Source organism: Strix aluco, chromosome 20 (genome assembly GCF_031877795.1).
Source record: "Strix aluco isolate bStrAlu1 chromosome 20, bStrAlu1.hap1, whole genome shotgun sequence".
Taxonomy (NCBI): domain Eukaryota; kingdom Metazoa; phylum Chordata; class Aves; order Strigiformes; family Strigidae; genus Strix; species Strix aluco.
In genome coordinates this window covers 13,875,965-13,894,665 of record NC_133950.1, presented here as the reverse complement: position 1 = coordinate 13,894,665, position 18,701 = coordinate 13,875,965, and the positions used below count along the sequence as shown (strand labels likewise).

General features: G+C 40.8%; 1 protein-coding gene across 11 annotated transcripts in view; it reads right to left on the bottom strand.

Annotated features, from left to right (window-relative positions):
* The window catches only part of CNTRL (centriolin), a 38,868-nt gene that overhangs the window by 2,580 nt on the left and 17,587 nt on the right, over positions 1–18,701 (bottom strand). For 6 of the 11 annotated variants that reach the window (XM_074846373.1, XM_074846367.1, XM_074846368.1 and 3 more), the window contains 27 exons: positions 17,687–17,866; positions 17,212–17,391; positions 16,547–16,663; positions 15,978–16,122; positions 15,088–15,227; positions 14,409–14,595; positions 13,870–14,180; positions 13,327–13,535; positions 12,955–13,147; positions 12,449–12,579; positions 12,175–12,315; positions 11,929–12,055; positions 11,303–11,467; positions 10,412–10,571; positions 9,562–9,677; positions 8,305–8,522; positions 7,737–7,894; positions 7,400–7,473; positions 6,531–6,719; positions 5,353–5,578; positions 4,825–5,030; positions 4,399–4,539; positions 2,948–3,223; positions 2,780–2,842; positions 2,008–2,211; positions 1,573–1,680; positions 665–1,026 (listed from right to left, as the gene is read on the bottom strand). In XM_074846373.1, coding sequence (XP_074702474.1) covers positions 1,582–1,680; positions 2,008–2,211; positions 2,780–2,842; positions 2,948–3,223; positions 4,399–4,539; positions 4,825–5,030; positions 5,353–5,578; positions 6,531–6,719; positions 7,400–7,473; positions 7,737–7,894; positions 8,305–8,522; positions 9,562–9,677; positions 10,412–10,571; positions 11,303–11,467; positions 11,929–12,055; positions 12,175–12,315; positions 12,449–12,579; positions 12,955–13,147; positions 13,327–13,535; positions 13,870–14,180; positions 14,409–14,595; positions 15,088–15,227; positions 15,978–16,122; positions 16,547–16,663; positions 17,212–17,391; positions 17,687–17,866 — 4,356 coding nt within the window. In that variant the 3' untranslated portion in view covers positions 665–1,026; positions 1,573–1,581. Of the gene's footprint in view, positions 1–6; positions 253–664; positions 1,027–1,572; positions 1,681–2,007; positions 2,212–2,779; positions 2,843–2,947; positions 3,224–4,398; positions 4,540–4,824; positions 5,031–5,352; positions 5,579–6,530; positions 6,720–7,215; positions 7,363–7,399; positions 7,523–7,736; positions 7,895–8,304; positions 8,523–9,561; positions 9,678–10,411; positions 10,572–11,302; positions 11,468–11,928; positions 12,056–12,174; positions 12,316–12,448; positions 12,580–12,954; positions 13,148–13,326; positions 13,536–13,869; positions 14,181–14,408; positions 14,596–15,087; positions 15,228–15,977; positions 16,123–16,546; positions 16,664–17,211; positions 17,392–17,686; positions 17,867–18,701 lie in introns of those variants that run through there. The other 5 variants (XR_012625859.1, XR_012625858.1, XM_074846371.1 and 2 more) reach the window with 5 other exon arrangements.

Genomic DNA, 18,701 nt, shown 5'->3' with positions numbered 1-18,701 from the left:
AGCTGGTTTTGTTCCAGAGCTTGGAGAGCAGCAGCTCCTCAGACCCAGACTGCAGCAGGGCTGCTGGTGGGGGTGGTTGTGTCGTACCTGCTCCTCTTTAGCCTGCACCATGGACCTGAAGTGGTACAAATGTCTCAGGCTTTTCACAAGAGTCTGCCCTGAGCCCAGAACTGCTCTTTAAGGATGTGAGAGGCCCCAGAACAAAGGGCCAGAGCAGGGTGTTATTCCCAGTGAAATGTACCATAGGTGCACCTGCATAGGAAAGATCAGTATTTATTAATAATGTGGATTAAAAAGGGCAAAAGTGGGACTGATGTTAAGGCCTGGCTGGGAAAGAGTCACTGGGCAACTTCCCTGCTGGAGGGTGAGGAGATGTTATTACCCCCCCTCCCTGACCTAAGGAACAAAGTCCTGTGCTCATGGCGCCTCTTGCTGCTGGCCAAAGGCTTTACAAAGTGACTTTTCTGCTACTAATTAAGAGCAAGTTGCTTAGAACTTTGTTTCTGAAACCATGAAGCACTCGCAGAGGGCTGCACCAGGAGCCCGGCCCAGTTAAACTCCATAACCACCTGTACTGGACCCATTTCTGCTGCTGGGAGCCAAGCGGTCAGAGCCTGTTCCTGCCCTGCTTGAGAGCATCTTAAAAAAGATGGATACAAGCAAGCAGGAGTCACTGAAGTTTATTTTAAGGATGTACTCAAAAATAAATGTATGTAAAACATCCACACACTTGACAACAGGTAACTGGACAACTCTGTCCTTGGCACAAGTTTTCTTTCAGCTGGGAACCAACACATACCTCCACTTAAATAGTTGCTTTGCACACCTTAAAATCCACATTTAAAATAGTTTTTAAAAAAAAAAAACTTATATACATAAAGCTCAGTTACTCAAACATACCAAAAACTTCACAGTAGGGAGCAGGCACTGCTGCTGGCTGTCCAGTGGGGGCAGAGGCCTTCCCAGATGGGGCCAGGGAGGTAGAGATGGGCAATGGTGGTGGCTGATGGCAGAGCTGGGTGGCACCTGGAAGAGAGCTGAGGTGAGTGGCTCTGCCCCAGGCTGGGGCCCAGCCGGCTGCTGGTGGGGCCTGGCCCGCTGTTGCACAGCACAGGCAGCACTTACAGCCCTGCAGAGGCTGTGCCTGTCCCGCCTGACAGGCTGCAGAACAGCTGGAGCTGCACTCAAAGCTTTTCCTCCAATGCAAGACAGCTCTTGAATATATTTTTAACTGAAATCATTACAGAGGGAGGATGAAGCGCCAGGCCGGCGCTGTACCTTGCTGTCACTGACCCCAGATCAGCTCTACCAGAAGGGTGTTGCTGAAAGGTGAAGGATGGCAGTAGCACAACCCTTCAGCAGGAATTCCTGGTGTCCTGGGCGAGTTTACAAGCAGCTCTTGCCCTGGTTTGTTTGAACACACACATCTAAGGGCCACACCCACATCCAGTGTGAGAACAGGCCAGGGACAACAGGGTCGGAGAAGCCCCACTTGCCCCTGGGCTACTGCCACCTCCAACCCGCAAGCCTCAACCTTCAGGACGCTCAGGATGGGTGAAGTTCCCGTCTCACCTCTGGGCTTCACTGAGAAACTCCTCGGGAGCAGGAACGCAGCGTCTGTGACCCCACCGAAACACCCGCGGGCCTGCCGGGGACACGCGTGACTCTTGGCAGAGCAGCCTAGGAAAAGCAGTAAAATTAAGAAATAATAAATTAGATTATAATAAATTAATAAAAATAATAATAGATTTATGTCTGCTAATTGAAAATACACTGATCTTTAAAATCTAGATTTTTTTTTTTTTTTAAGAACTAAAGGTAAGACAAAGTTAAAAACCCAAACAGGAAAACCTGTTTGCTGCTGCCAGAGTAACAGCACAGTGCGGTCACCCCACCTTCCGAAAACCCGCTGTGCCTCCAGGACAGTGAGCAGGTGGTTGTAGTAACTACCTCTGAGCTCATTATTTAAAAAAACCAACCCACAATTCCTGGGTAGTAGTGCATTACCTGTGTTTTTGTTACATTCAGAGTGTCATGTAGAGTTACGAGACTCGAGCTTTGGGCTAGAAACAGCGAATCTGAGGAAGTGCTGCTGACGAGGTCATCCAGCGCGTCCACCTGCCGCTGCAAGCTGTGCAGGGTGCCCTCCGTTTGCTGCTTTCCTCTGATTAATACTTCCACTTGCTTGGACATGCACTGCTGGAGCTGAGCCTAAAGAAATAAATAGTTGTTTCTATCCAGCTAGTGTAGTTTTCAAGACTGTATTTAAAAAATTTGATGACCTTAAAGTCAAGCTGTAAGGGATGCGATGGTAAGAGTCAAACCACAAGCAAATGGTAATGGGTTTGGGAATTATTTGTAAATAGTTCACCTCCTCCCAAGTCGGAAATAAGCTCCGTTTCTAGGGCCTTTATCATGAACTGCTCGAAAAAGCAACAAGTACGTTCTAACTAAACTTGGCCATGACCTGTAGTTAAAGTAGTTTAACATAATTAAAGCGATTATGGGTGCTGCTGTGCTGCAATTCCCCCCGTTGCTAATATCCCACGGTATGGTGTAAATGAGGGAATCTTGTTGGAATACTTAAAACTCCAATTAACCATTAATTAAAATTATTCATCTTGACAGGGCTGGGCTTTCCAGTCCTGTTCCCACCCAGAGGCCGGAGCCACTCACTACACCCAGGGGGAGGTGCTGGAGGATCCCCACACTCCCGGCTGTTCTGGGGGTGCTCAGAGGGGCCCCAGGCTGTAGCTGGGGGGTGGGGGGGATGTGCCACCTTCAGCCGATCTTCGTGGTGCTGCAGTTTTTCTCGGAGAGCCTCGCCACGCCACTGTTCATCCTGGAAACAAAAGCACATTCAGCAACCGAGCATTACAGCTAGAGGTACCGACAGGGACAGGCTCAGTGGGAGCACGAGGAGCAGCTACTTTTTAAAACATTTTACCATTAAGAAGACTTTAGAAAAATTCAACTTTTCTTCCAGTGTGAAGAGTCTTTTGTCAGCAGCTGCAAACAGCCCAGGCTCCTCCCCGTTACCAGGTTCACACTGCAGCCTTCCCTTTACTTCAGAAGATGCTTCCCAGTCTTCCAGCAGTTCTAGAGAAGATGGGCTTGAAGATGTAAAGCCCTTCCTAATTTCATCTTCAACCTCCAGCTTAAGCAACGTTGCTGCATTCTCTATTTCCCTTCGGTTCTTGTCTGGGTCCTCTTGAGTTTTAACCTACATCACAGAACAGTCTCAGCACTCTGCCATCAGGTTACAAACGCATCATCACCCCAGAGGGATTTTCCGGTGTAACTGAACAAGGCTGATTTCTGCAGTGTCGCTGTTTTGACCAGTGCAATCGGGAATCACAACACCTCTGAGCAGATGCAGCCCTAATTCTGACATTAACTTTGCCTATGAAGCCCCTTGGATGGTGACAGAGGCAACTAAAGTTACCAAGACACAACTTATTAACTTAAACCTGCCCATACTCTGACCTTGTACAGCTTCCATGAATGCTTTCTAGCTGTCAACAAATTCTTCTCTGAAAGACCCTATTTTTAAAGGACTGAGAAACAATTTATAAAGGATTTATTAAAGGACCAGAAAGTCAGACAACGTGAAATCACCTTTTAACTTCCAACTATCAAAGGAAGAAAATGCTGGCCCAGGTTAGCACTAGCACATTGTTAATTGCCTACTGAGTAGCTTTGAACCTTGATAACGTTTAGTCATTTGCATAAAAGTTATGACTTTAGTTATGCCAAGCTCCTATTACCAGACCTTAATGTCAACAGGAGCAGAGTCCCAATTCTTGCCTAAACTGAGCTGACAGCAAATGTTACGGTGCATGTGCCACAGATCTTGGGAGCATCTAAACCCAGTTACTCCTAAGGACTAGCTAGGCCCAGCGCCCTCGACCCCGTGCCCACCCCAGAGAACACAGGCTCTTTTTCAGGCACCGTTTCACTGGGGGAGAGGGGCTGATCCACGTCAACTGGCCTAGACAGCGCCCGGAATTCTCCGGGACGGGACGGGCAGGAGGAAACCAGGCGGCTGCACCCTTCTGCCACGGCCTTCCCCATCTGAAGAAGGAACACTGCTGCAGAGCTTGGCAGCTCTACGCTGCCAACTCCACAGGCAGCTGCCTGGCCACAGTTGTTTGTTTTTAAACCGGGATTACAGAGCTGCCTGATCCTACGGACTGTTAACAAAGCTTAACTTCTCCCAGATTTGGGGAAAAGAAAAATAAATTAAAAAAAAGTAAAAGTCACACCTCAGTTTTAAGTAGGTCTATTTTGAACTGTGATACAGCAAACAGGAGGAGATTCAAACCCCATACAATATAAACTTGTGGGGAAGACAGAGTTTCCCCTCAAACCCGCCGGTATTTGGCTGCTCAGTTATACCTGGCTTTGGAGATCCACGGAGTGCTGCTGGGTCTGGCCAAGGTCCTTCATAAGGCGCTTGGCTCGTTTGTGGTTACTGTGCGTGGCTTCCTCAGCAGCTGCTGTATCACTCCGCAAACAGTTATTTTCATGCTTTTGTTCCTAGGAAAATGCAGAAAAGAGTGCCTTTTACCATGAGCAGCCACTGCAGAAAAATGAATCAAAGAGAACCCACATAACACAATTTCTTCAAGTTAAAAGGCATTAAATAGGAGTAACTAGAGGTGTTCTGCAGCACAAGCTAGAAATACCAGAGTTTGGTTGCCTCAAGTTCTGTCTAGTCATGAAGTTAATGTATTACTTTGTTCCTCCTACGATAAAAATGGGTGTTCTATCATGCTGCTGTTTAAAAATAACCTAAATCCCCAAACATTCTCCAGGACTTACACGCAGTTTTCTTTCAAGCTGCATCCTTTGCATTTTCATCGCTTCTTTCAGACTCAAGATGTGTTTTTCTGCTTTTTTCCTCTCTGATGCTATCTGATCTTGGAGATGGTTTAGCTCACACCTGGAGACTTCCAGCTCTTTTTGAAGAGACTGCATTTCTCTATTTTTTTGTTGTAATTGTAATTCCTTTTCTGAGAGCTGATGTTCTGTAATTAACATTTAGAAAAAACAATCCTGATTAGCAGAAACGTTAAGTATCTTGGCGTATTTCATGCACATTAGGTATTTCTCAAACACATTAATCTGCTGAACAATGGCTTGTAAAACCACTGACACAAGGTGAGAGGGGCCAGAACACCAGTAGGCTCTAGAATTTCAGTTCTTTGAGCAAGTCAGTTTAAGGATCGAGTCAGTCCATGTGCTCCATCAGAAACCCAGTGAGATTAACAGAAAAATTTGTTGGTTTCCTTAGACTTAGAACCCACAGATGGTAACAATTTATTTATGTATTTGTGCAATAAATCTTACTGCTTTTTCTGACAGTTTCTTCAAGTGCTGCACATCGGGACTCCTCCTTTTCCAGCTTCCTGAGGTTTTCTTCTGCCAGCCTTACTTTTGCTGTTGCCTGCTCCAGTTTCTTTTGTTGATCTATTAGTTCCTTTTCCAGGAGTATTTTCTGATCTTTCACTTTAGCAGTACATTCTTCCAGTTTTTTTCCTTCACGCTCTGAATTTTGCTTGAGGTGATGAAGAATCTGCCGAAAAACCCACCACTTCAAGCTTTAACTAGTGCCAACTCAATGAGAACAAAGACCATCACCAGAAGACATTACAGAAGTTAAAGCAGCGTAAACTGGAAAGAATTAATAGTCTAATATTCCCTACTAACAAAGAAAGTTGATCAGTTTTTCTTGCTTTTATTTTCAGTAAATTTTTCTTTTTTCCTTTCAGTTTTTGTTTTGGTTAACACTTTGTTGAAACTGCTCAGCCAAAGTTAATTTTACTATAGGAATATATGATTAAGCCCTAATTTTCATGAAGGGCTGATGGGCTTTGCACAGATATACTGTAGAAGAGAAGAACAAAATCTACCTCCCAACAGTGATCCACTCAAAATCAAAAGGGAACTTCAAGATAAAAGCACCCTGGAATTTTTTGTTTAGTTTTGGAATTATGGAATGCAGCTGGAGTTAAGTTTTGATTAGTTTCACTTGAAATCCACTGTATCACTTCAGGTACTCTACATAGTTTGCTCACATCCCAAGAGTGTTCAAGAGCATGGGAAGAATTTCTCTGAACTACATCCAGCTGCTGTATCTATCCTGGCAGCTGACAAAACAGAATTACAGAGAATAATCTGTACCAGCCCATCTCCCCACCAGCTACAACAGCCCAGACACAGCACCACAGTGCCCTGCACTGCACTAAGCCCTTCCTGCACTCGGTGCTCAGCACCCACTTTGCAGCAGTTTTATCACCAGTTTGATGTAAGATGACCCTGCCAAGAAGGCTCAAGTCCTTTGTTGTGATGCACTACTTTTCACTAAAACATAACTCAATGTTGAAGCTTTTTATTTACTCTTATTCTTCTAAAAATGAGGCATTATGGTACCTCAAATATTATTTGTAAACATGCACCCAAAACATTCTGGCCTGCATTATTTTCAGAGGTCAGGAGAAAGCGAGGCAAGTCAGAAGGCTCATTACCGCTTCTTGCTTGGCCAGTTCTGTTTCTTTCTCTTCAATCTCTTTCTGGAGCTGCTGCAATTGGTTCTCCCTCTTTTTCTGTCTCTCCTGGCAATCCTTACGTTTCCTTAAATACTCTAGGATATCTTCTTTCAGGGTTGCCTGCTCTCTAAGTAGCTCCTCTTGATGCCTTGTATTATTTTTTAAATCCTGCAATATAAAATATAAAACCAGGTGACATAACTAGCTGGTAAAAGTGACAGCTCTCTGGTTAAAAGGCTTGCATTTCAAAGAACAGAACTGATCCCCCCCTAATCACACCAAAGATTACCTTCCATTTAAACCAGCCACCAAGTGAATTAACACAATAGGAACCAGCAGATAAAAAGCTAGATGATGTTTCTTTTTTTTTTTTTTTTAAGGAAGAAATTTTTTTTTAAAAAAAGTATCTTCTTCCTTAAAAAAAACCAATAAACCAGAAGACTTTGCCTCTGTGTCTGGATTGTTTTCTAGAAAGAAGATAAATTCTAAACCAAACAAATCCACAGAAAAAAAAAAAAAAACCAACACCCCCCCCCCCCCAAACTGAACGACCCAAAAACAAAGCCAAAAGCAGCCACACACTTCAATTTGCCAATAACAACCTGACTAGGAGAGTCATCCCAGCTGCCCCGGACACAGCAATCCCAGTTGGTGCGGTACCTACCGTAGTGCCAAGCACCCCGAACTCAGCCAGAACAAGGCAGGAAACTGGCCGAGGTTCATGAGCTCTGTGCTCAGATGAGGAACAGGGGATGGACTGTCAGCTGTTGTGAGAAATGACACTCCTCGTTTCTGTCCAACAATCTACTCCCTATGTGAAAATAAACAAGTATTTCACCAACACTAACCTGTTCTAGCAGTTGCAGCTGTTGCCTGGAGTCATTTAATTCTCCTTTCAGTGTTTCCAGTTCTTCCTTTTTTTCTAGAAAAATATTTGGCAACTGAGATTTTCAGTCAGCAATTTGAAATACCTATACAAATAAATTACTTCTTTTCATAAAAGAAGAATAAACAATAGAGAAACAGCTTCTAAAATTTCCATCTTTTCAGCATGTTAAATACTTTCTGCCTGTAGATATTTGAACATGGTGGACATTTAATTTCATACAGTACAGTTACAGTGTACTTTTAACACAATTTCTCTTAAAATATATTACAGTTTAAAACCAAAAAATTGATCTTTACCTTGAAGATCCTTCTGTACAACAATAATGTCTCCATTCAGTGAATTTTTTTGTTTGTTCAATAGATCTACCTCCTGCTGCAGGTTTTTAACATCCAATTCCATTTTCTCTACATTGGACAATGCAGTTCTGCTGCTATCTTCAGTAGCAGTTAAGTCTCTGTAGAATGTGAATATATTCTCAGTTTGTTGGAAGTACTTGGTGAAGACTAAGAAACAGCTGCATTTCAGTAAAAGTTCTCTCAGCTCAAGGGGTGCTACCTAGCAGTGACAAGAGCAAGACAGCTGTCCTGTTCCAAGACTTGAACATTTTGCTTGTCATAACATTTCTCATAGCGTTGCCGTGATACAAATGCTGTTGCATTCATCAGCTTCACTGCTGAGTATTTTCTGTAAGTCTGCTGTGGACATGCTTAAAATAAAACCTCCACAGGATATAAGAAATGGCATATTCTGTGTAATTGGGCACCTCAAAGTTACAGCTATATTTTTAATTATGATAAACAGACATTCAAGTCACTTCCCGTCACTTCTGATCTTTGCAGAAAAAAACCCAACATTCCCTCCCACCTTCTGGTTTGTGACAACTTCTTTTCCAAACTCTGACAGTCGTCCTCAAGCTTTTCCTTTTCTTTATTCAAAGACTCAATATTATTTTGCAGAGTGCGCATTTGAGAAACCAGATGTTCGTTTTCCTGACGGTCTTTCTCAAGTAGTTGTTCCTGCCAATCTACTTCCCCTTGCTGACACTGAAATAATCTCTGAATATTCTCCAATTTTAACTTCTCCTACAAAAGAAGGCATTGTGAACAACACATTTAGATGGTCAAGAAGTAGAACAAGTTATTAACATCTTTAGCAGCAGCAGTTTAAAAACCTCTCATTCACAGAGATCACATGCAGGCTAGAGCACCCTCTAACTACTGCAATATAAACAGGGATAACTGCTTGAAGTGCCAGATTAATTTGAGTGTACTTAGATGAAGGTTATGATGAATATGAGCATGAGAACTGGAAGACAGAGGTGTAATTCTTTGTTCCATCATAGTTTAACCACCATTTTCCCCCCACCCATAGGAGTAGTACATCTGTTCATCACAGGGGTTTTGAGAGAATGACCCCTTCAAGGGCTGCGAGATGCTCAGGTGATGTGATAATAGGAACATACCAAAGCACATCATCCAGGCCCTTCTTTTCCATCCTTCACAGAAAGAGTACAGAGAAAAGAGGGAAAGTTTTTTAAAACTAAGCAGCAGGTGATGCCTGCTTCTAAATGCTCTCTTAGCAAATGCATGTCAGGTTTTCCACAACTGAGTAAAGGAGAGCTATCCCAGACTGACCTAGGGAGACTGCCGGAGGGATGCTGCTGATCTCTCTGCCCACTGGTAGCAAAATTGAATATCTTTATTCATCAAAAAGATAAGAGACTAGCTGAGCTAAAATACTTTTTTAATGATAGAGAAGATCGGCCAGCTGAGTTAGTAAACTGTCTTCCACCCTTACTCTTTGCAAGTGAGGACACAGATAGAATCCAGATAAAAAGACCCTGGAAGCTAATGCTAGGAAAACAGTATTCATGGTTCTACAGCCACAGAAAAGCTTTCTGTCTTTTTGCCCTCTCTCCCCCTCATATGCACCAAAACAGTCCCATTATTTGAAAGGGCCCAAAAAGCTCTTAAGCCTAGAAGGCAGACTTAAGACTTTTCTTGATAAGCTGAAATTAGACTAGAAACTGATTGATTTAAAAGCGTAGGCACTCTGTTACCCAGAGTTTAACAGAACCACAGGATATGCAGTTACTGTATTAGCTACAGAAGAAATACTTACTTCTAGAATTGCAACCTGAATCTTCTCCAACTCATTGACCTTTTGGTCATGTTGTAGCTTCAAACCTTGAAGTTCATCATTTTCAAGCTCCAGCATTTCCAGAACATGTTTCAGTTCTAGTAAGATGAAAGAAATAAAAGGTTATTACAAGCACATCAAATGCATTCTAGTTGCAAAAAAAAGACACCAAGGAAAAATTAAGAGATGCTATATTGGTATCATCCCTGTAAAAACTCTTCACAATTGCTGTGTCAGACACATCAGGTGTTACACCTGATGCTGTTCTACCAGCAAGTTGCAGGCCCCTAGGTCTCCTGCTCTTCCTACTCCCTAGGGAGTTGTTCTGGGACAGAGTATCTGACTGATAAACAATGAAAGAAAATATTACAGAAGAAGTACAACAGTTGCAAACTGCCACTGCTTATACTTCCCACGACCTGACAGGATGGAACTGCTTAAAAGGAGATTCCTCCATTTCCTCACACACCCCAGTGTTTAATTCTTCTTCTGTGAGTGCAGCACAATTGGCTGATGTCTCCCAACCACACAGAGCTCACAGTAGTGAACTTACTGATCAGTCCTGACAGTGGATTTGTTCACATTTCTCTCCGGCATGAAAAACTCCTGTCCCAAACGTGAAGCAGCACGAAACGTTGCCTCAACTTAGGCACTGGGTACCTGTCAGCTCTGTGTAAACTACGAGAACGACAGGGAAGTCTTTCTCTACAGTCATTCACAGTATTTTAAAAGGAGTGAGGAACAGAAGACTGTAGTGATGTACAACTCAGAGCTCAGAGTGTATTTCTTTCCAATCTGCACAAAATACAATCTAGTAAAGCCAAGGACACACCTATCTTATGCCTGGTAATTTGCCCAAGTACTCCTTGAAGATTTTCTTCCTCTTTTCCAATATCCTTCTTTATGAACGAAAGCTGTGCTCTTTTCTCATTAATCTGGACATCCAGTTCTTTCTTCTCAACATTAAGCTCTTCCAGAAGTAGTTTTATTTCCTGTGGAAATGTATCAGTGTTACAAGGAATGCCATTATTTGCCATTTTAAATAAAGTCTTCCTTTGAATAGAAGTTCTAAATATTTATAAAATTAAAAGAAGTCTGTCAGCAGTATTCTGGTCAATTTAATTCCAGAGTTTATAGTTACAGTTAATGGTGTAAACAAACACAAATATATAGTATTTAGTTTGAAGTCTTGCTTGTTGACAATTCAGAGTAGTAATCTTGCAAAGATGTTAATCTACAAGCCTTAAAACAGGAAGTAAGACAAGACGACCCCACCAAAGAACCCCACAAAATATAATTAACCTTGATACTTTGTTTTTATTTCAGAAAGTACAGAATCCTGTCTCAGTAAACAGGGATGGAGACAGACAGCTGACTTACACCAGCTTTTTGTGTTTTACACACACTGATCAGACTGATTTGCTTCAGCAGCTGCTTGTCTCAGCAACAACAAGTCATTCAGAGACGCCTATTTAATACAATTTAGTTCAAGGGATCAATTCTTAAGTATTACTGCAACTAGGGAGTTCTACTTATTTGTGCATCTGGACCAAGCTCTTAGTCACACAAAACCGTAAACTTGCTCTATTCTTCAGTGAGTTTTGGGAGGTTGTAGAAAGCAAAATTGATTTTGTGGAAACTTTATGGGATGTTTTTGATAGTTCTATTCTTTTCCCGTTTTTCAAACGATACAATGAATTGAAAACTCATTTCAAAAAGTTACTCTTATTTGGCGTAGTTTTTCATTTGCTTCGGTCTCTCCATCTCGAAGAGCTTCTTTGAGGTCACCTTTCTTTTGAGAAATACAGTCTTGAAGGACACGGAGCTCTTCCTTTCTTTGGCTTAACTGTTGCTCTAGAAACGAGAGCTCTTGTTGCTGAGCAGTGATCTACAACGTAGAATTAACAGAAGAAGCATCTGAAGACTTATTTTTGTAGCTACACACATGCACAAGAACAAGTGCAAGTACACTGTTCCCTGCCAGAGATTTATTTGAATTGTGTAATGTGCAAGGATCCTCTCAGAGCACCGAGCTTCTATTGCTAAAGATGGGTAATAAAGCCAATACTGAAGACTAAGTTCTGATCTGGACAGTGCAGTCCTGTGCCTCAGAGAGTTAAGTTTCTTATTCTGAAATGCAATAAGGATTGTCTCTGCAGAAGCATCAGTAAGACTGGGATCATATTCATTATGAGACAAAACAAGGACAATTCAAATTACCAACATTAAAATAAACCTAAAAATTAAATTCTTCAGACAATGCAGTTCAGAACTTAAGAGTCTTCTCAGCTTCCAGTGACACCAAATATAACAATATTCATAGTCCAGAGTTAATAAGATAAGCCTTACCTGATCCTTCAATCTTTCCAGTTCAGTTTTCTTGCCTTGAAGAAGGCTTTCTGCTTCTCTAAGGATTTGGAGGTGATGTTCTTCATTACCTTCTGCAACTTGAATATCTCCTTGAAGCTTCTGAAGACTGACAGTGAGGATAAAAACATGACTCAGAAGAAACCCAAGTACCCGAGGCAGTAACTTACTGGAGTAGGACATCTTTAGTTTACCATAAACTGTATTAGATAAAATAAAAATACTTACCTTTCAGTTAGCATTTCTATCTTCTGGTTTAACGACTGGAACTCAGACTCTCTTGCAGCCACCATTTTGTTAATTTCTTTCAAAACACCTTCTTGTTCCCTCTTGTGCTGTTCTAAATCCCTTGTATCTGCCTGTAATAACCTAAAGAAGCATTTATGCCTTTTCATATTAACATTTTAACAGCTCTCCCTCTCCAAAAGCACACTCTTGATATTTTACAGAATCTTGTTGTTCTCCTCATCCCCATTGATACAAATTCACAAGAACAGTGTACCTTAATTGCTGATCTGCTTTCACAAGTTTAATGGCCATTTCCTGAGCCCTTCGCTCTAGCTCCTTTGCCTCGGTTTCAGTACGGGTCAAATGCTGTTTGGCATGATTATACTTTTGAATAGTGTCTTTAGTCTAGAGCAAAAATTGAAGATTATTGAGACAATACATTTCCATATCCATAACCTGCAGGTTAGCTGTCTAAAGATGACCTCCTCCTGGCTTAAATATTCCACCTGAGCTTTCTCCCTCTCTATACCACAAAGTAGAAGCTTTTCTCCTCTCTTATCCAGAGCAGAAAAGCTTCCTCCTCTTTGGCAAGGACCAAAACATTCTTTTAGCACAGGTTATCCCATGACTTGATTTTCATATAGAAGCATTTTAAGAAGCATCAGGTTATCCAAGTGAAAAATAAAACTGCTTAGGCAAACAAAAATCCTCTGCTTAAAAAAAAAAATAATAATCTTAACACACAAATCCTTCTGCACTCAGAGTTATGGCTTTACTTACTTTCCCCTGTGTGCTCTCAAGTTCCACTTCAGCTTCTGAAAGTAGCCTGTCTGCCTCTCTAAGCTCTGCTCGTCGTTTCAGAAGAGTCTTCTCTATACATTCAATTTCATCTGCAATATCTTCATGATGTTTGAGAGACTTTTCTAACTGCAGTTCTGCAATAAGGTTGTCAGTATACCCTTCAATAAAGTCCCTAAAAGGTCAGGAAGAGAGACACGGAATTAAAATACAAAATGCCAGAGGCCCAAACCCTCTTGGAAGTTACAGTTAATGTAAATGGACTAGAAAGGACTCAAAATTGACTTTTATTGGAAAACAGTTTAGGTATTTCCCCATGCTTATTTTAAATGCATTCTAGTGCAATATTCCTACCTGCGTTTGTTATGTTTTTGAGCTGCTCGTCGTAGCTCTGCTATTTGATCTTCCAACTCTTCTCTTTCATGCAGAAGTTCTTCAACATTTTGATGCAATTTTTCCACCTCTTTTTTCCATTTATGCTCAGCTGCCTCTGACCATTTATCTTTGTATTTCCGAGACTTTAAATAATACACAGTGTCTTCTAGCCTTGAGATTTCACTCTCCTACATACAGGAAACACAACAACAAAATTAAGACCTATTTTCTATTTCAGTCCTCCGGAGACACAAGAGCAGCTACAGATAGCAGAGACCAGACTACTAGCACTGAAGGTAGAGCACTGTTATCAGCAAGCTCGCTCAGATCCAGAACCTTCCTAGCAGGTTTTGGTTTTTTTTTTTTTTTTTTTTAAAAAAAAAAAACCTGGACTAATCTAATCTGTGAAAATGGAGGGTTTTTTTTGCTTTTTTTGTTTTGAGAAAGCATGTGTTAATTCCTAATCCATTCTTAAGTCAGTTGCCCATGGTTAAACCTGCAGCTTACAGCTCTGTATCTTACCAAATCATGATGTTCAGGCACGTTGCAGTGAAGCACTCCAACAGGAATGAGAGGGACAGTGAAGTTTGGAGGAAGAGGGCCACAAACGACCTGGGCTCCCACAGGAGGGGGACCGTAGATAACAGATCCAGGTGCAACTGAACCTCCACCCACTGCTGCAGGAGGAGGGCCATAAACCACAGTTCCCTGAGGTACAGGGGCACCGTCTGGAAGGACTGTGTAAATAACTGTACCAGGGGGTGGTACAAAGGGAGGGTCTTTGGGAACACGAGTTGCTTCATTTCCTTCACTATCTTCTTTTGTTCTTCTACCTTTACCAAAAAAAAAAGTTATTTTAATCAGTAAGACATTCTTCAAATGCACATTTTAAATTCTATGTAATGTACAAAAATGTGATAAATGCTGCTTAAACTGAATGAGTTCAGCAGTAATGAACATTTATAATTCACTCATGCACATCAAAAAATTTCACTATGAATTCTAAGCAAGTCCATCTTTAGTATGCTCCTAAACATTCTGAGACCATGAGACTGACTTACCTTTACCAGAATTTGTTTTCCACAACCTATTTCTGACTGGTGAATAAACCCAACATCCTCCTTGATGGGGCAAGTCTTCCTTCCTGCACTGCCTGTCCTGACCACACCCTCTCCTGGGTGGGGATGTGCCAGAACACAGTAAACAGACTCCAGAATCTTTTGTGCTGCGGGAAGCAGGAGTTGAACCCTAAAGAAAAAAAAAAATCTAGAAATATGTTCATCTAGAAATAACAAATCATATATAATAAATTATTTGTTTTAGACATTCTAAAGTACTGACTTTTCAAGAACAGCCTATACACACTCTGCTTTCTCTCACTTCCAAGCATCATGCTGCTTTAAAAGAGAGCACTAAATGTATTTTAAACAATATTTCTCTGAAACTCAGACAAGTGCTGTTTTGCAAGAAATGTTTGCCTGTAATATCCCCTTTAACCTTTACCTAAATGAACTTACAGTACTGCATTTTGAATAGTTGCCTCCAAATTTTACTTACACTGGATTCCCATTACTACACAGTAATAGGCTTTTATCAGGGAATATTTGTGAATGTGTTGTTTCAGTACTTCCCTTACATGCCAGCCAGTATTTTTTCTCAAGTTTCTCCCAGACCTAGCAAGTTTATAGTGGACTTTCCGTATCAAATGGCTTTCCACATAACAAGATTTTTATTTCTGACCTGTGATGATGGCATGTAACACCAGTATCCCCTTCTTTTCAATGGATCCGCTATACTGGTGATGTAATCGTTCTGGTGTGAAAGCACATCTCTGAGGGCTGCAATCTCATCTTGCAAGTTCTCAATTTCATCTTTGTTACCTGTAAATTAATCACATTTTATAGGCATATAAGGCAAATGATTAAGTCACAAATACTGCATTCAGCTTTCCCCTCACTGTTATCCTGTTAATCTGAAATATTTAAAAAATGCATTGCTGAAGGAAACAAACTAAGCATTTTTATACAGCGTAGACATACACTGGCCCTTGCAAGTTTATAATTTTAAGATTGTAGAAATTCAGGTTCACATACAGGTAACTGATGCACTTTTTTCCTTATATATAGATATTTGACAACGTTCTAGAGCAGTGAAAACTGAAGGCATAGCACAATTAGTGTTTCCTAAGTAGCTGCAAAAAGTGTTGTTAAGACAAACTAATGAAAATTTACAGGCTGTCATTCTGATTTTCAAACTAAGGAAAAACTTGCACTAAATTTCCAGATATCACATGGCATGCCAACTGACAAAGCTGGAAACCTAAAAGGGCTGGTGCCACTGCTGGTCTTTAACCATCCATTTCCTCCATTCTCCATATTTGAAGAAGCAAAGACCCTTCACTAACTGCACTGTGTCTTGCTGTTTGCTTCATATCCATAGATACAGAGGATCCACTGAAGCACAGTGATTTAATGTATCCTGTACAGGAAGCTATCCTGAACAGTTTATCCCCCTAGAATAAACTTGCAGAGCTCTGAACAGCTTCTCAGATCAAACAGTGAGAAATATGGAGGAAGTGAAGTCTTCTCATCCATGCTTATCTGCAAGAAATGGAGAGAAAAAAAGATTACCTGTCCCAATGTTATCCAACAACCATCTTAAACGGTCAATTTCTGCTTTTTGTTGCTCCATAGCTTCATTTAATTTATCAATTTCAAACTTCTGAGCACTTGATCCAACAGTCTTCTCGCCAGCTTTCTCCATTTCGAGCTGAAACTATTTAAAATACAAGTTTAAAACAAAGTGAAGCACTTCAGTTTAAATTAGATTGCACCAAAACTTTTTCAAACATGCCCATCTGTCCCTACAAAAATGCTCATTCAGCAAAACGCACGTACCACCCTGACGTGGCAGAATTGTTCTTCCATCCTCTCATATGACCGAGGCTTACAGACAAAGCCATGTAAAGGCACTTAAGTGATAGTTTTACTTAAAAGTGGGCTACTCTAGCCAGGGAAGTTTTTGTATTGTTCTCTGGCAGATGTCAGGAGAGGGAAGAACATTGTGACTTGGGAAAACTTGAGGAAAAAGGGCAGGGCACACACATCTAAAGATGGCATTTTCAGAAACTCACTGAACAAATATACCTAAGTATTTTATCCTCTTGATATAATAAAGAACAAACATCACTGCAACCTACTTGTTCTTCCTTCTCTTTGAGGAGTTGTTGTAACAATTCTATTTCTGCTTCTGCTCTGGCAAGATCCCGGGCTGCACGAGCTGCCTCAGCACAGAACTCTTCAGCTTCCTCAATCTCCTAAAATTGACATTTTAGTTCGAGCTTTAGTTTGCAAGAATACTTCACAAGCTTGCAGATGTCTCACGCAGCTTTGTGAAAAGCTGACTAATAAGAACCAACAGCACTTGTCTGTTCTGGAATTCCAGAAATTGGCAAAGCTTATGGAAAATAACGTTACTCCTTTAACTTTACAGCTTTTCTACAGAGATGTTTGTACGTAGCCAAAAATGGTTCCCAGAACAAACTGCCATAGTCCCTTCTTCTGCTTTCCTACCTTACATAACAATGTATTATTTATTTGACTTCCAGTTTACAAGAGATTAACTTGCCTCTCCCTCACCTTCTAACACACAGCAAGAACGCCTGTCCATACCCAAATTTACTCCGACATTCATCTACTATATTTCAGGATGAGACTGTCCAAACCAAGAGCTCCTGTGCAGCAGGACAATTCAGAATAAAGCTCTGAAGCTGAATTTAGAAGACAACACCAGAACTGCCCCCACTACGATGGCATTCAAAAGCACTACTTATATACAAGCAACTAATTATCAGTGTTGATTTACCTCAGCTCGCTCCTGATTAATTCTGTGAACAGTCCCATGAAGAGCCTTTAGCTGATTTTTAGCAATGGAGAGCTCTGTAGCTGCCAGTTTATCTGAAGTGATGATTGCTCTCTTTAATTCCTTCAGTTCTTTATCTAGACTGACAAACTGCATTTGTGCCCTGGCATCTTCTATTTTTTTCTGAAACCAGGAAAACAATAGGTTTTATAAGTTTAAAAAGCAGCATGGAAGACAGGCTTTCTGTTGGTATGACTTTTTACCCCACAAATATCCCATGTTGTATTGTATGCATAGAAGTAACAGGGAAAAAAAAAAAACTAAAGGACAACCAATAAAATTTAAGGAAAAGAAAGATGTTAAATATATAACCTCAGTGGTCCTTCCTGTATTTGATCTATCTTAGAAAGCAAAATAATTCAGAAGTTTTTGAACCTTCGTGAGCACACACAGTGCACAGACTGGTCCTTATTCCTACCCTTTTCTCTAAATCTTCCAGTTGAGCAAGAATAGTCTCTTTCTCTTCATCTGCCTCTTGGAGCTGTTCATCAGCAAGGCCCTGAATTTCTTCCATGCTCTTTATTTTTTCATGTAAATGTTGAATTTCATTCTCTAACTGATGGACCTTGTTCTTATTCTGCCTGTTTTCAGCTTTAACCTATAAGTGAAGTAAGTTAGAATGAGTAGCCAGAAATGTATTTTTTTCAACCAAAAGCCACCCCTATTTTAATGATGTAAAGAAACAGCTTTGTGACAGGTGGTTACCAGCATACTTTGTAGCAGAAGGAAAAAGAACTGATTTGTCACTCTAACTATTACATTTCAAACATGCCCATTTTGGTAGTAGTATGTACAGTGATCTTTCAAGGATGTTACTGGCTGTTTTTCTATCCATAATTCAACTATTTTTTGCCTCTCAGCCATATCATTGAGCCTAAATTCTAATTCACCAAATAATCAGGCAAAAATCATAAGGACTATTAATAAAAAATAATAATAAATCAATTCTGACTTCACTGTTACATGAACACCGAAAGTGGATCTCTCCTCATCATACAGCTAAAATTAGAGATTGCTTGTGGAAGTTTTAATGCACATTAAACCCTTCTCCTCCAAGCAACATTTTTTGCAAGCTTTATAGAATAAAAGCCAACAAAAGGTTGCAAAGGAGCACGTGTCCTGTCAAATATACAATTACACACTTATCAAAAAAAAAGCTGATGTGTTTCACTACTTTTACAAGAATTTCACAGGGTGCACAGCACAGAAGTGGTCACTTATTTGGTTTTCCTCTTCAGAAGCTTTTACCTGTTTATACAGTTTCTTTATAATGAAAATTACTACATGACACACATTTGTGCACAACAGGAAAATCAAAACTCTAGTAATGGTTAGTATTCCTATTCTAATCACAAGTGACAGCATCCTGCTCCCACGTGAGCTGTCAGTGTGCTTCTGACAAGCAAACGTATTAGTCTACCTTCAGTGAAATT